At 49.3% G+C, this 15,694-nt stretch overlaps 4 protein-coding genes across 4 annotated transcripts; 1 reads left to right on the plus strand and 3 right to left on the minus strand.

The window, feature by feature from the left end:
- Positions 1 to 293: 293 nt before the first annotated feature.
- On the minus strand, positions 294 to 1,664 carry PFICI_08833 (uncharacterized protein; the record flags this gene model as incomplete). The annotated part of the gene is made up of 1 exon (XM_007837414.1): positions 294 to 1,664. One exon carries the CDS (start codon positions 1,662 to 1,664, stop codon positions 294 to 296), a length of 1,371 nt encoding a protein of 456 aa, XP_007835605.1.
- A 995-nt stretch (positions 1,665 to 2,659) lies between these two features.
- PFICI_08834 (uncharacterized protein) lies at positions 2,660 to 3,048 on the plus strand (the record flags this gene model as incomplete). The annotated part of the gene is made up of 2 exons (XM_007837415.1): positions 2,660 to 2,771; positions 2,822 to 3,048. 2 exons carry the CDS (start codon positions 2,660 to 2,662, stop codon positions 3,046 to 3,048), a joined length of 339 nt encoding a protein of 112 aa, XP_007835606.1.
- Positions 3,049 to 3,605: 557 nt separating this feature from the next.
- On the minus strand, positions 3,606 to 4,101 carry PFICI_08835 (uncharacterized protein; the record flags this gene model as incomplete). The annotated part of the gene is made up of 2 exons (XM_007837416.1): positions 3,606 to 3,733; positions 3,906 to 4,101. The coding sequence occupies 2 exons, from the start codon at positions 4,099 to 4,101 to the stop codon at positions 3,606 to 3,608; spliced, it is 324 nt and encodes a 107-aa protein (XP_007835607.1).
- A 1,516-nt stretch (positions 4,102 to 5,617) lies between these two features.
- On the minus strand, positions 5,618 to 8,902 carry PFICI_08836 (uncharacterized protein; the record flags this gene model as incomplete). The annotated part of the gene is made up of 5 exons (XM_007837417.1): positions 5,618 to 7,113; positions 7,167 to 7,353; positions 7,413 to 7,655; positions 7,707 to 8,201; positions 8,318 to 8,902. The coding sequence occupies 5 exons, from the start codon at positions 8,900 to 8,902 to the stop codon at positions 5,618 to 5,620; spliced, it is 3,006 nt and encodes a 1,001-aa protein (XP_007835608.1).
- Positions 8,903 to 15,694: the final 6,792 nt, after the last annotated feature.

Below are 15,694 nucleotides of genomic sequence, written 5' to 3' on the forward strand. Positions count from 1 at the left end.
GTATGTGGGGCTGGAGAGTCCCCTAGGTTAGGTTAGTTAGTTCACGGTACACGCTGTGGCTTGCGGTTTGGGGCTCAAGATCATGTATAATAACTACATGATACTATTCTCTGCTCGAAATATACACGACTTGACCAAGATTGCCCCTTAAAGTATCAATAGTAGTCGCAGTGGCCCGCAGAATGCTTATTGGTATATTTCCTCAGGACACCCCGCGGATTGAATTCATGCCAAATTATTCCCTTCAGTCGTGAAAGTCGTCAGAATTTATGGTACAGTCTAGCAGGCGTCTATTATTCATCGTCAGCTGCGCCGGCATTGTCTTCGTCCATCTCGTCGTCATCTTCGCCATCCTCTCCTGCATCATCATCTTCGTCGTCGTCGTCGTCATCGTCATCAGAGCTACTGCCAGAGCCCTCACTCTCTCCATCGGAACCGGGATCGTAGTCCTCCTCATCTTCCTCGTCATCGTCTCCCCAGAGATCGGTCTTTTGAAGCTCTGCCAAGCCGACGCCTGGCGCTGCTCCATCATCGTCATCACCGTTTTCGGCGTCTACTCCTTTCTTGCCCTTGCCATTCTCTGCGAGCTCTTTCTTGGCTTTGCGTTGGTCTGCCATACTTCGATCCTGCAGACCCTTGCGCGCCACATACTTCTCATTGATACCAGCATAGTCCTCTTGATCCAACATGGCAAATTCGATCTCTTCGGTTGCCTCGTCATCGCCGCCTTCTTTTGTGAAGATCTCTACCACCATGTTAAAGGTGCGCTGCAGGACGCTCGTGTAGCTGATGGCGGCGATACGGTCCACCGGGATGAAGAGCAAGGGCTTCTTGAAAGCCCACAAGATTCCGTTCTCGAGGAAGAAGAGGAAGCCATCTTTGGATCCTCGGTGTGCCGCCACGTGGACGGCCTGCTCCTTTGGTCGATGAGCCTGCCGTACCTGGCTGTGAAATTTTGAAGGGTCTGCCTCGACGATTTGCACGTCGGGGGCTCTGGCGTTTAGGCACATCTTGAGCGCCCAGTTGAATAACTGCTTGTAAGAGTCGGAAACCGCCTGTGCGGCTGCAGCATTCTTGCCGCCAATCGAGCCTGGCTTGGGTGCTGTGGCACCAATGGTGAAGACGAGAGGTTCAGCAGCCGTAGATGGGCTATCCTTGGAAAGCGATGCCAAAGCTGAGCCTCGGGGGAGGAGGACGTAGTTGTGTTGCACTTGAGCCTTTTCGGGCACAGGGAGGCAAAATACATATTCGAAATCCTTCCAGGCGTATGTGATGGTAGGAATCGGAGCCGTAGTGTTGGGCGCCTTGGCGTAGATGTGGTGCGCAGTGAAGCATAGGTCAAACTTCTTGCGCTGAGGGATCGAGACGGAGATGTCCTTGATCTCCAACAACACATCCTCACTCGCGACGTCTACACTGGGTGCAGCTCCATTAGAGGAGGAAGAGGTGCTGCCATTCTGGTCAATGTCGACTCGCCGCCGTTTGAGGGCAGGCTGCTCTTCTGCTGCCGAGTCGCCACCAGTCTGCTCGTAGACGTAGCTGACAATGTCGTTGAAAAGCTTTACTCGACTCGGCGTGTCGGCTTCCTTTTGGATGCCCTTGAGGATGTCGGGCCTCGACTTGAAGACGGCGCTTAGCTTCTGGGAGTCAAGCCCGCTTGACATTTTCGAGCGCGGCGCCAGCTTTGCGGCGGGTGCAATTTCGTATGCAAGGACGTCGTTGTTTGTTGTTGGGTTCGGATCTGTACAATCAAGGCGGGTCGGGTAAGATGGCGGTTGTTGTGCGATTGCAAGTCAATGAGGTTTCGCAAGCAAGCAAGAGAGTAATAAAAAAAGGTTATGTTTTGTTTTGGGGATTTAGAAAAGTGAATATCCACTGGAGCAAGCTTGTCGTCATTGGAGTTTGATATATTTTTATTCCAATCCCTGGCGCCTTTGGCTTAATGCACGGCCCCTTAGGCGCCGCCCACATAGATTAGATAATTGCAGAGTCGCGCGCGTGTGTGTGTGTTGCTCGGAGGAATACACCGTGGGTTTTCGAAGGCAGAATATATTCCAAGACAAGGCATGTGACAGTATATTTCCATGCCTAATATTCGAAGGAAACAATGGAATCTAGTAATGTGAAATTCGTTATTTTCTGATCCGAGCAAACATACAGATCCACCAGTCGGTACCTGGGTAAAGATCAAGTACAATTATTCGCATCATCAAGCTCCATGGTCTGCTCACATACAACCTGTTATGGTGCCTACATTAGGCAACATTTGTAAATGTACATGATTGCAATTGTTTCAAACCCTAGTTTGGAAACGGCCTTCTCTTAATTATTTGCAACATTTATGTAGCGGAATACATATTCAACGGCCGGTTACCTACATGTAAGAACACACAACAACATGCTGGGCCGTCGAGGTACCAGAAGGCGGCATATGGTCCAATCAGGGGACTTTGGCGGCGCTAGAAGCACAGACCAGCGATTCCCCCAAATGGGGACTGCAGCGCATCTCTCTCTCTCAGAGCTAAGATTTTTGTAAAGCTTCAGATCTTGAACGAGAGTCAATCCGTTTGTCGCCCCTCAGCAATTGACCTTTCCTCGCCGCAGAAGCTGCCCTCATCTTCTACGTACTTTTTCCCAACGCGCGAACTCACATCACATCATGACTGGAACGCACAAGCCCATGCGGCTCCCACCGCTCAAGGTTCTGCGCGTCAAGAACCCAAACCGCCAGGGCGAGAAGCCGTGCATGGCTATGATGTCCTCGGTCCTCGGTGAGTGGAAAGCTCCTCCAATCTTGGGCGCTGATTTCTTTGATGCCAAGTCCCTTTTGCCCCCCACTTTGTTCGATGGAAACGCTCACTAACGTCGGGGGCTCTCGAAATAGCATGCTGGGCTTCGGCAGGATACAACACGGCCGGTTGCGCACAGATGGAGCAGGCCCTTCGAGCGTGTATGGATGGCCCGCAGCCCTCGGGGGGCCGGAGGAGCGAGATCAACTACCACTTGTCGAGATTCCAGTCGAGGGTTGCTGGTGTCAAGAAGCCTTAAGAAGAGGGAAAGGGAGAGGGCAAGAAGAGTTGGCAAGCTGGATAAAGAGGGCTACACTCGCATCAATCTGCGCCAGCACGACAATGGCAGGATAGTAAAGATATGGCGGCCGGATGGACAAGAGATACCGACAAGGCCAAAGGTCCAAAATACGGGCACCGTCATGTGCATGTATGGGCGGGAAAATATGCCACGACAAACAATGGGTGGACTAGCAAAACACCCCCTGCGCCTGGGAAGAACTCGATTTTGTCCCAATCATTGTACGATATCCGACGAACGACAAACGGTAGCCTAAGAGGGGAGAGCATTGGGTTTGGCGTTCTTGATTTAAGAGACAAAGAAAACCCGACACTTCGCACGGGAATCTTGTTCATTTAACGTACTCTGTATAATTTCTTGTACAAATGGAACAGAAAAAAAAGTGAAATAACACCGTCAATATGACGGTTAAGCCATGCAAGTTTGAAGTCGAATGCAATTGATAGAAATTCCATATATTGATATGATGCCTCTATCCTGATATGAGACTCCATCGACCACCTACGAACTTGGCCTCAACACAAGCACGGCAAATGTATGGTCTGGTAGTTACTGCAAGTCGCCCCGCTGGGCACGTCGCTTCCTGTCTGAAGGTAAATCTGCCAGTACGAATCATCGAGTTGACAAGCGAGGAAATTCAGCTCTAAAGATGTAGTGGTCAGCAAGTATTAATCTGAGCATGCGTAGATTTTGTCTCTTTATCCTTCTTTCGCCCCTCTTCCCTCCCCTTTCTCCAGCAAAAAGTTTTCGAAATCAAAAACAACAAAAAGGTAAACACAGAAAATGATTCACGACAATGAATGAAAAAGACTCACGTCTGCCCCAGGTACTGCCCGTCGTGGTTATAATGGTATCGCCCTCGAGGCCCCACGCCGTGGTATTGGCCGTCTCGTCGAGCGTCAGCGTCTTGTAGCTCGTGCTGTCCGACCCAATGTTGAAGTAGCGCGTCGTGTTGGTGCTCGCAATGGTGCCGGCAATGTCGAAATACTCGGACGAGGGCTCGGGGCCCATGACGGCAATCGAGGCTAATTGGGTGTAAAATTTTCCCACCGGTAAGCTCGTGTAATTCAACCTTGTCTTTTGCTCTTCTGCATATTCTTTCCTTCTCGTCTCCTCGCCCTCATGGTTTTGATCCTTTTGGAAATTTAACATGGGGAGTTGCACTCACGATCGGATGGATAAGACTGAAGGTACAAGTGGTAGATTGGATCCGACACACTGCGAATCTGGTACGATTTTGCCGCGGCCATAGTGGCCAGAAATAAGACCGGTACCGCAGCCAACATGGTGGTTATCAAGAAGTCGATCCTTTAACTTTCGTGGTATCACTTATTTGATAGAGCTCGTTCAACAAGTAATTATATCCAATAACCCACAATTGAGGGATGGGAGATCCAAGTTAGTTCTTGGCTGTGCTCACTCGCGTCAGCAACGACAAATATATATGTTCTTGCTCGAAGCAACCAGACAACTATTGCAAGTGAACAGCATCAATGTCAAGTGAACCGTGGCACTGGATAGGGACACATGGATGGGGGATGCTCCAGTGTTATGGGCTCCCAACCGCAAAGGGTAAGTCACGGAAGACAGCCCCCGTTCAATCTACTTGATACGACAAAAAGTTTTGGGCACGCTCACGAGAAACATAGGCACTTTCTGTGTAGCTGTCAAGACTTGTGGAATAATTGATTCGTATTTCGCCGTCCAATGCTTACATGATGCAGTAGACATTTGCAGGCTCGATTGGGCCTTTATAATTTAGGAACGCAAGAGAGCCTACCACCTCAACTGATTGTTTTCGCAACCATCTTCTCTCTCTCCTCTCTGCAGTTCCATTGTACGAGAAGAAAATCCCCATGGACGCCGTTCAGCCTATAACTAGCGCCGGAACTGTGCATAACACAAGAAGAACATCAACTTAAGCCAAGATTGGCGTCGCCCCAGTTCCACCGCCAACCCCCCAGTTCCCCGACCATTTCTCCAGTATATTCTGAGCATCAGGCCTGTGTAGATTTAAAAAATCCAATGCGCTTTGGCTTTCAACCTATCCATAGCAATAGTTGTTCGACCACGATCCCCAAGTCGAACCAGAGTTTCTGTAAATTCCATTTGCGACGAAGGAAAAGGGAGTTGTAAAAAAAGGAAATGGTAATGAAGAGTGGTAACAAAGAGCGTCGGTCCAGCCCACATACGCCGAAGTGTCTGGTATCATAATATCTGGTATCATAATATTTGCGTAGAAGTAAAGTCGTGAAGAGAGTGTAATCGTTTGCCGAAGTTGAGAAGTTGCCCCAAAAAAAAAAAAAAACCAGCAAGAAAGCAGAACAAAACAGAACGAGGCAGGGTTATGGTATCAAAGTGGTTGTCGTTGTCTATGCAATTGGTGTACGCCATGATCGAAGTCGTGCAAATGTGGTAATGGTATATGCTGTTCGCAACTCGAGGTCGTTGGTTGCTGTATATGATCTAGGAAGTTGAGCCTGAATGCTGCCGTGGTATGCAAGGAGGATAATATTGATAAGAGGCATTACATGTCGCCGACGCAGAAAAGTTCTATTTCTCCGACGCCGCCGAGGTTGTACTGATTCTTGGAGCCTTCCCGGTGTTCCAAGAAAGCAATCTGTATGTCTTCGTCGCTCTCTATGCTGACAAAGTCTCCATCCTCATCGCGATACCGCAGCTTCAAGTTGCCCTTACCAATTGAGCTGTCAGTGAATCGGGATAGTTTTGCATCGATGCGGTCAATCATTGACTGATATGTGATGTTAAAGGCGACGACCAGTGTAATATAGTTGCCACTATCGCAATGCACCTTGACCTTGAGCTGCGTGGGCATCGCATCAGGCGCAGGACTGAAGAGAGAACTTGCTGCAGTAGGCAACGATGGCGAGACTGCAGTGCGATTGTCCAGCTGCAACGGCGTTGGGACATTCGACGGTGCTCCACTCGGTGCCGGCGTTGTGCGACCCGGGTAGAGCGGCTTTGCAGGGAATTGACCCATTTGACCTCCAAGCGAGCCGTGTGATTGATGCGTACGTTGAGCACCGGGGCTCTGGGTGCTTGTCCGCATAGGCATATCTGGCATGGGCGACCCATTCTGAGAACGGGGGACCGATGGATCGTGAGTGGCGAGATGAGAAGGTATGCCGGGGACAGCGGGCACCGGCGTGGTGCTGTTCGATCTGCGGCCGTTGCTGAGCTGACCGTTGATATCTGGGGTGCTATAAGATCGGTTACGTTGTTGAGCAGCGAGGCTCTCTCGAGAGGCCATGACTGGCATCGAGGGTCCACGGGGGTTTCTTCCACTCATAGCATACGCGTTGACCGGGGATGAGCCGTCTCGTGAAGGTGCCCGTGGCATCGCAGGAGCTGTGTAACGATTGTTATCCTCCATTCCTAGGGGCGTACCCGCCTTTGGAAACGGGTAGCCGGCGGTGAATTGCATGCTGCTGGCAGCGCTAGTACGCGTCGATATGGGCGACTCGGTCGCTGGCGAAAAGTATGAATCCCCTAGACGAGGTCCTGGCGACCCGGCTCCCTGCGGTGGTCCAGCTCCTGTTTGCAAGCTGAGCTGATTCGGCGGTGCGGGCAGAGGGAATCTTGGTGGCGGCGCTCGAGCCATACCGGCAATAGATTGAGTGCTCTCGCCTGTAGCAGAGCGCGATCTCAAGCTGGTGCTGGATGCATTACGGGTCATGACACCGCCTGTTGACTGTGGTAGCTGTGGCATGTTACCGAAGCCAATGTTCGGGGATGCAACCTCGGCTGGTGCTATAGGCAATGCATCTTCATCATCGCTTTCTTCTTGTTGTTTGTAAGGATTCTCGAGACCCTCGGCATTACGCATCCATGCAAAGTCGGTTGTTGCGCCGTTTGGAGCTGCGGTGACTGGTTGGGCATTGATCTTCCGCTGGTTGTCCAAGCCAGTGGCCCATTTCTTCATTTGCTCCTCGTTGACGAATTTGATGACGAAATTTTCGACGCCAGGATCCCCTTTCCACCAGATTTGCACAGTGTACGATCCTGAGAGATGTCAGCGATCAAGAACAAGGGAGTGTGATGAAGAGAATACCTACCGGGCTTCGCAAACGAAAGAACTTCCGTCACATTCGTCATGAAGATTCTACCTTTCAACTGTAACTTGTTGTTCTTGTTCCGTGATTTGGGTATGTTTGACTTCGTCTTGTCCTTCTTCTCCTTGCTCTTAGTTGGCTGTACTTCCTTACAACACAGCAAAATAGACTCAAAGAGATAAATCTCGTACTATAATCGTGATCAGTAAGTGGCACTCCAGCTTGGCAGTATTCAGTCAGGAATCCTACATCTTTCTCCTGGTCACTTCGCCCAGTAATGACGGTGTACACGCCGTGCAAGAGAAGACTGCCGAAATGGTCCACTTTATGGCTCTTCCAGTCGTCAACTCTTCTATTCAGCTCTTCGACCGCCTCGTCAAGCATATCACGGTTGACGGCCTCGTTCGCCTTGGAGAGTACCCGCTCGGCAGCTGCTATACCTGTGGAAAGATCCTCCTTGATGGAAGCATCTTCACTTTTTTTCAAAAGATCCTGCTCATGGTTAGAAGCCAGGTATTTTGCTAAAAGAATTGCAAAACTTACCTTGAGAAGCAAAGGATATTTTACAAGCCTTTGCATTGGTTTCAGAAGAAATCCATCCAGAGTATTAAAGTCGCATGCGACTGGGTGTTGGATGACCCTGATCTGCTCAAATACTTGGTTCGCCACCTGTGCCGCTTTTCGCTGATTGGCAATGAATGGCTGGTAAATTGCAAAACCTTCTTCGTATGTAGCGAACGGTGTGCCCCAGTGCTGTGCTCCAGGAGGCATGGAATTCATCGTTTCAACCTTGATCAGGAATCGTCTCTGGAAGTCGAGAATCGAGTTGATGTTCAAGAAGATGTGATGAACGATATCACCTGGGATGTCACCTTGCTGCTCAACAGCCTTCTTCAAATCGTGAAGGTTTTCCAAGTCCTGAACATATTTACGCTCGGTATCTACCATTTCCTTGATAATATGGTCACGGTAGGACATGGAACCACCAGTACTGCTACCGTCGCCAGCAGCGGCTTCCGACACAGATGCTTGACGAGGCTGTAGCAGTTTACATTGCAGCTGTGCAATGTCAAGGACATTGTTGACTACTTGTATCACCTTGAATCTTGATCAGCTTGAATCACTCTTCAAACTTGCAGATAGATGGCCTTTACCTTTACAAATCCGGTGGTGTCATTACCCATGAGGTCATTGATGACAAAGCATTCGTCGCTCTTCATGCCCAGTTGATGGAGACAGCCCTCAACAAATCTGAACACGGCGATCTTGGATACTTTGGCGGCACTTCCAGGAACGTTGTCGACATTTAGAGGACGATCCGGTTCGAGGGTGTTGAAGATGGTCAGAAGGGGGTGACCAGTCCGCAACAATTGCCATACAGCGTCCACCGCGCCTCCTTCGCTTTTCTCTGTAAGTTCATCGAGCTCCTCCTGGTACTGGTCGAAACCAGGAACCTGCTGTAATCTTTGCTTCAGGGATGAACATATCTGGAACAGAGACCTCGATGCATCGGCCTTCTGATTTATGATATTGGCTGTCGCGATCACATGTCCTGCGTCGGCCACAGTCGTTGCCATGGACGACAACGAGGGGTTGGACGCAGAAGCATAGATGGTTGAGCCAGACAACTGGCTTGCTCGGGGACCTGCTATACCTGAAGCACCGGACATGCTAACTTTCCTATCCGCAGCAAACACCGGGGCCGTGTTCGTCCTGAGAAGCGCTGGAGCATGTGCCATCGCTCTCTACCCCATTCGATTCTATCGGTTTCGGTGGAATGTGATAGCTTGCGCCAGATGTACCAGCGAGTTGTCGCCAGGTTGAGGAATGCTATATTATCGTGGTTCGTGATTTAGTATCTAAGTGACGGGCTGGAATGTTGCTTGTTTAGATCGGAAAGTTATTGGAGCGAAAGGGATGGTACGTTGGGATCAAACGGGATATTATATCGCGAGGCGCCGATCTTCTGATCAAGCTGACCTAAACGTTTGGTGCGTCACTTGTTGATATGGTGAATGGTGTGTTCCAGTGGTCGTGATTGTGATGGAATCGCTATCGTGCCACAAGTCTCCTTTTTGTGTCGAGCCGGTCTTTTCTATCACCTCTGCCGAGTCTTGCCTTGCTGGAACTGCTATTCCCGGCTTTTGCGCTGCAGGCTTCCCAAAACTCTTCACGTCAAGTAACTCGCGAGATTTCCTGCTTGCTCTGAATTTGAATCGTCTGGTGAGTCGTAGGGTATCGAAATGTCTCCCTAATTTTCGAGCGCGAGGGCGTGGGTGCGAGAGTTGATTGCTTTTCCTGCTGTCTGCCCCTCGTCTCTGTTCCGCGGTGGTCTGGTCTGGGGTCAGGCGTGGTCAGACTGACGCGCGAGGATTCAGCAGGCAGGTACAGTCAGTGTTGGAGCTGAGATCGGAAATCCGTGGGGCTCGCCAGGCTGGAGATTTGTTTTGTAGGCGGGAGGTCAGGCCGATAAGGCGAGGTGAAACAATGACCGAGAGCGGCGGTTAGGAGGCCAATCTCGGGTCGACTCCACGAGCGATGGGGCGGAGGAATTGCAGACCGTTAGGACGGCGGTCTCGAAGTGGGCGGCTGCGTACTACGGGCAATATGAAATTACTACCAGCAGATGGAGAAGGCGATCTCTGGTCTTGCGGCCGAAGATCTGCTCTAGCCTTTCAAAGGGGCCTGTTGTTGGGCGTTTTTCGTCTGACCTTCAAGGTGTAGTTGTATGGGACGGAAGGAGGTTGAAGAAGAGGTCGTGAGGCAGGAATACCATGGACCTACATTAGGCCAAGGTGGAAGGTATCTTTGTGTCGCCAATGCCTTTCTGCCGACGGCTGCAAGCCAGAGGGAGGGCTGCAGTAACAATGAAAAATCGTGGGCACTGTGACCCGCCCACTGGATGGCCCCCCGGGTCTTGCAGCTTTAGGTTGGTTTGGTAGAATACTTAAGGTATGTACTATGGATACATTGCACCATACCGCTACAGCATTCAACAGCAACACCAGGCACCCAAGTTCGTCGAAAATGTATGCGCGTACTTACATTATTGTGGTAACGTAGGCATATATGCATGCATGTAGCCTGCATATATCATTCCTGGCAATGGCAGACTTAGTATTGCGTGCGATCCGTGAGCAGATGTATGCCCAACGTCGAATTTCGTCTTTGGTCTTTAAGCTAACTGATAAAGATAAAAATATATCTCCTGTATGCTCACATATCTGCATACCCTTCATCCAAGATATATATATATATAAAAGAGATAGCACAGCATAACCTGAAGAATTTCACTAACAACAACATGACCAGTGGCGCGTCGGCGTCTCATGGTGCCGTGAGTTTGAGTGCCACTAGACAGACAGCCAGCGCAAACTTGCATTTCAGAGTGGCCAAAAAATAATAGTGATAATACCGTCATTACTTTTCATCCAGGCACATAGACGATGATTCTTGTGAATATATCTCTTTTTATGTTTCAAAGGCGCAGCCTAAGATAATACATGTCCATGGTGACGCTGTTAGGATGTGTAAATGTTGTAACAAAGCTTCACTTGAAGATCATGTAGTCTGTGTTTGCTGTCGTGTGTCCATGGAATAGGTATTGACTCCAATCGAATATCCGCAGTTTGTACAGCCCAAGACAGTCAGTTGAGGTACCCTGGTACTGAACCCCTCACTAAGCACAGTGCGCAGTGTTGCTTGCTCCTCTCCGCAGATCTGGGTAGGGGGGAAGGGAGCAGGGAGGGGGAGAAAATCGAGGGACTCTGGAGGGGAGGCACCTGGCACCCAAAGATGCCTTGAAAGAGAGAGCAGAGCTCAGGGTAAGAGCATTTTTGGGCATTGATGGTTATGGGGTCTGTCCTGTTTCAAATTAGCGGGTGTCTGCGCTATGCCTAGGTCGGCCTACCGCCCGTCACGAGCCGACTACCCAAAAACCTACTATGATCGCCGCCACCCCTCGCTGCCGCTCCAAGCACAAGCTGGAGTGGAATGGAATGGGGCCTTTCACACATCCCCCGTCGTTGTTGAACCAAATCGCCGCCCATGACCCCCGCCAAACCTCGATACAGGTGAATATAACGTGTTCCATGGTGGAATTGGACATGGTCAGTATTGATTGTTGCGCCCATGTTATCGCAACTATCGTGTCGGCGGCAATAGATTATTGAACGAATGAGCGCACACTTTTTCTTTTCTCGATATCGTTACCGGCAGCTCATTATTTTTTCCCCATTGCCAATCCTGCCCATTTTCCACACCGCCGGACACACTTTCGATATTGGGCCATTTATAAGCCAAAAATCCATCGCTACCACTTCAACCGAGTACTTAGGATACTCCCGAGACAAGTGGATTGTGTGCTTAATGCGCTGACGAGATACTTCGTACAACGCCTGGGACCTCACCATCCATACGCAGCCTATTGCATCAACCAGGTCATTCATCCATCCTTCCAGCCATTCGCTTGTTGGCCCAGAGTCCAGACGAGGGTAGGGATCGTGCGGACTGAACGGAATACGGACCGAAAGATTCCCGGTGGGACGAGACAATCATATCATCATCCACTGCAGGAGCGAGTAGGTACACTGCTTTTCTTTGTGTATCGCCGCATCGATGTTGTCTCTATTGTCCTTGCAGCAGACATCGGCGGACCGGTTCAGATGGGAATAACGCAGAGGCAGACCTACTCAGTAGTAGAAGCCCAGTGTCCACCGTACCTCACGTCCTGTTATTCATCTTGTGATTTTTCTTTGCTAGGTAGCACCGTAGTGTTACAATGACCCAGCACACCAACGTACACAGTATATACATACAATCACTACCTATTGACCTTATTAGGACACCAGAGACAATCAGCAAAACAATGCATTGCACCGTTCATATAGTTGGCGCTACCTACACCTCTCGTTACCGGCCGTCTGGTCCCTGTGTGCTCGACTAATGTGTATGCGCAGTCAAATTCCGCATGCACATGGTCTAGTACATAGTAAGCAACATTTGCGTGTCGGGCGCATGAGCAAATACGCCTGGTCGGTGCGACTAAAAGCACTTAGACTACCAAAAGCGTATCGGGCCGCAAAAACTCAAATGAAGATTAATGGGGAGATTGGGTTGAGGTGGGTTAGTAGCAGGGAGCAACAGTAGTCCGTCGTCCCAAGTTTTTTCTTTGACCCCGAGTCGCCGTCAATGTGCAACCATCAAGTGTACCTCCCTATTACGCTTCGCACAACCCGCGGATACAACGATTGATGGTCTGACCTGTTCAATTGTCCCATAGAGGGTATTCGATTCTTTGTCTGCCTGTATTCGGGAGGATGGCTGATCATGTCATGCCGTCCATCTTGGCACCATTCATGGATCCTTTTTGTTGCCTCCGTGGCGGCGTGCATCAAAGCGTAGGTCTTTTAACATGTAGATAATCTGGATCAGGGAGCGGACCAGTGTTTAGAGCTTACGCGGTCTCGGAGTTAGCAGTGAGCTCACCCTGGATCTGATGTGATTCTTTGCCAAATCCATCGGATTTTGAGCTCTTCAAGCTGTCAGCCCGGGTCGCAAATGCGCCAGCATGGAGCCCCGTTGCCCAAGGTTGTACAACCATCAGATTGGTAAGAAGACTGCTCTTTCTTACATTGGAGTGTACGAAGTAGGTACTCCGTACACTTGGTCGGCCTCGGCCATCTCTGTCATCAAATCGAGATCAACCTCCCACCTCAAGTCAGCAAGCGTTGCTATTGCTGATCTCATGGAATAACACTGAAATGACGGGACTGCCATCAGCATCTGCTTAAACACCCGTCGTCTTCCATATTGAATGGTGAGCAGCATCCCAAGCGGACGAATACCACACGAAGGATGCCCAATATAGGGTGCATCAGGCGATCACCTACGCTTGCCGAATACGATTAGCCTCGCCAATGGAGTGTGGCAGCCCATGGAAGGAGGAGTCGCAAAGAATGTTCTTCGACTCTTCTCTTGCATCCCAAAACCGTCCTCCGAGGTCAAGCTTTCGTCTTTCCCCAAATCATATCTCGACTCGTGCGCCCCATCCACAAGGGGGCGCGAGGCATCTCGACTCGTCATCTTGAAACGGGCCATCATGCGAGTCAAGACTTGGGCTGCTGGTACCACCACGCAGGACTGGAGACAACTACCAACCTGCGTGCTTTGCCCAAGGATTTGGCCCCGCTGACGAACCAACATCAACCTCGTGGTACATAGTACACTTGGTGTCCAGTTGCGGCGCCAGCAGTTCAGCGCTCTTACTAGGCTCCGAGTACCCCAGACCACTGTTCACATATTCGATGAAAACTATCTCACTCAACCTCCCACACCGAGCCGGCTTCTGCATGTCATGTTGTCTTGAGTTTGCGAATTGACCCTGAACTACCATTTACAGATGCGAAAGACCCAATCCTACCCCGCGATGCTCCGTGGGCGGTCGCAGTATGGCCGCAGCGGACCCCCACGAACACGCCCGCCTCGCATAAGCCGATATGTACGCACTTTAGATAACGCCGCACCAAGGCATAGCAGCCCAATGGACACCCTTGGAGACTCTAGAAACGTCATGCGTCTGCGAATGTTTGTGTTCTTGCGTGCGTGCGTATGTCTTGGAAACCTTCTGGAAGCGTTATAGACAGCAGTAGTAGTAAATGCGTAGCAACATGGACAAGGGTGGTATTCTCATTTGTATGTACAAGAGGCCCGCTCCGTCATCCCTGTCACGGCTATAATGCTCCAGGTTTCGCGAGTTTGGCTTCCGCTATGCAGCGAACATGTGATACAAGCAAAGTCTTGCAGCATTTTTCAGCTTTTGCCATTTTTTTTTTTTCTCTTTTTGTAATTGTTTTCAAATTGCTGGCTACAAGTGGAATACTAGGCAATCATCATTGAATGTTTGTAGACGTGATATATCTTGATGCCCCAATTTTGATAGTTTCTCTTTCGCTTGTAAAGCGGCAACTAGTCGCTCCACCGTCATGTGCTTCATACAGACACAGGTGCAAGAGTACATGGACGCCGGCCGGAATGAAAGCATGTATCAATATTAATTAATCTACCTCTAAAACATGATATCAAATAGTAAAAGTGTTTCATCGCCAAGTCAAGAAGATTTTGGCTGCTTGTGAACGCAGCATGCTTTGGAAATTGTACCCACATACAACCACTTTCACCTCCTATTCACGACTCAAAACATCGATTTAAAGCGGAATGACCAAAGTATCAACCCAGAGCACGATCACAAAGAGTTGAGATCATAGTCGAAATATTTAAAACTGGAACATAAAATTGACCTAATGTTGCAGGCCAAGTTCAGTTCATGGTGGAGTTACCGAAGGAGACGATGAACCTCGGGGAAAAAGAATTTGGCCGGTAGTCATTATCATCCAAATCCCTTATGCCGACCAGAACAAGTACCAAGTCCACAATGTTTCTAGGACTGCACTGGCGATTTGCGAGGCATATCTCAGTGACGTGATGTGTGGACCTGGTCGCTGATCACGATCTGATAAAGATGGAGCTCTTGCACATCTCAGTTCGTATTCAAGACATACGAAAAGTGCTCACTCAAGAGGGCTTTTCATATCCATCCAAAACTTGGATGATCCTCACATATGAGAGAAAAGAAGCAAAGATGCTGAGCAGGCTTCGTCTTGCTCATGATCGTTCATGTCCACAACACACGAAATATCCAATAAGTGAATCTTGCGATAACTTCATTTCTGCTTATGCATTCGCGCTTATCAAACGAGAATAGCGCAAACGCAATATATTGACTTTTACACAAAGACTATTAAATGTCGTGACCAAGGAGCTGTTTAGAGGTACCAAGAGCACATTGCGCAAATTTATAAGCACTGCGATGGATGAGGATCTGTTGACGTATTACAACACTACGGCATCCTCATCTCATTTTTGCTGCTTTGATCGCCCAAATTGACTATATGAGGCTCTCTCGGCAAAAGATCTCGAACATCTGGGGTTATTTTCTAAGTGGATGCATCGGCACCTACGAATGAATGACTTGGGAAAAAAAAAAACTTGATGTCAGACCAAGGAGAGTCGAGTCACCGTGGCTGAATTCATTGGAGAGTGAATCAGTCAATTACGTTGGAATTTTGGGGGTTCGATAAGAATGAAAACCAGTGTGGTGTCTTACTAGTCATTGCACTGCTATGGAACGGGGTAAAACAATGTTTGCTCTTATGAATAGACACGCTGGCGCTCCTTACTACTACGGCCAGAATCCCGATGCTGTAATCGATGTTTCCGTGCTACCTTGGAATCAGTGATTTGAGTTATGATTGCTTCTAGCAATCCAGCACCTACTGAGTGGACAATGGTCATGATTACAATTCATTTCCTGCAAAGATGTCGTTCCTATGCAATATCTAGCTTATGAACTGAAGCCATACATGTAAACCTTGGGTCTTCAAAGTCAAGAACGTGTGACGATCCGCTGAGTCGAGCTACAACACAGTCTTGTAGAAAGAGGAATTGTCAGTCTTTTGTTTGGTTGTTCCCAC

Source organism: Pestalotiopsis fici, assembly GCF_000516985.1.
Source record: "Pestalotiopsis fici W106-1 unplaced genomic scaffold PFICI_Scf_6, whole genome shotgun sequence".
Taxonomy (NCBI): Eukaryota; Fungi; Ascomycota; class Sordariomycetes; order Amphisphaeriales; family Sporocadaceae; genus Pestalotiopsis; species Pestalotiopsis fici.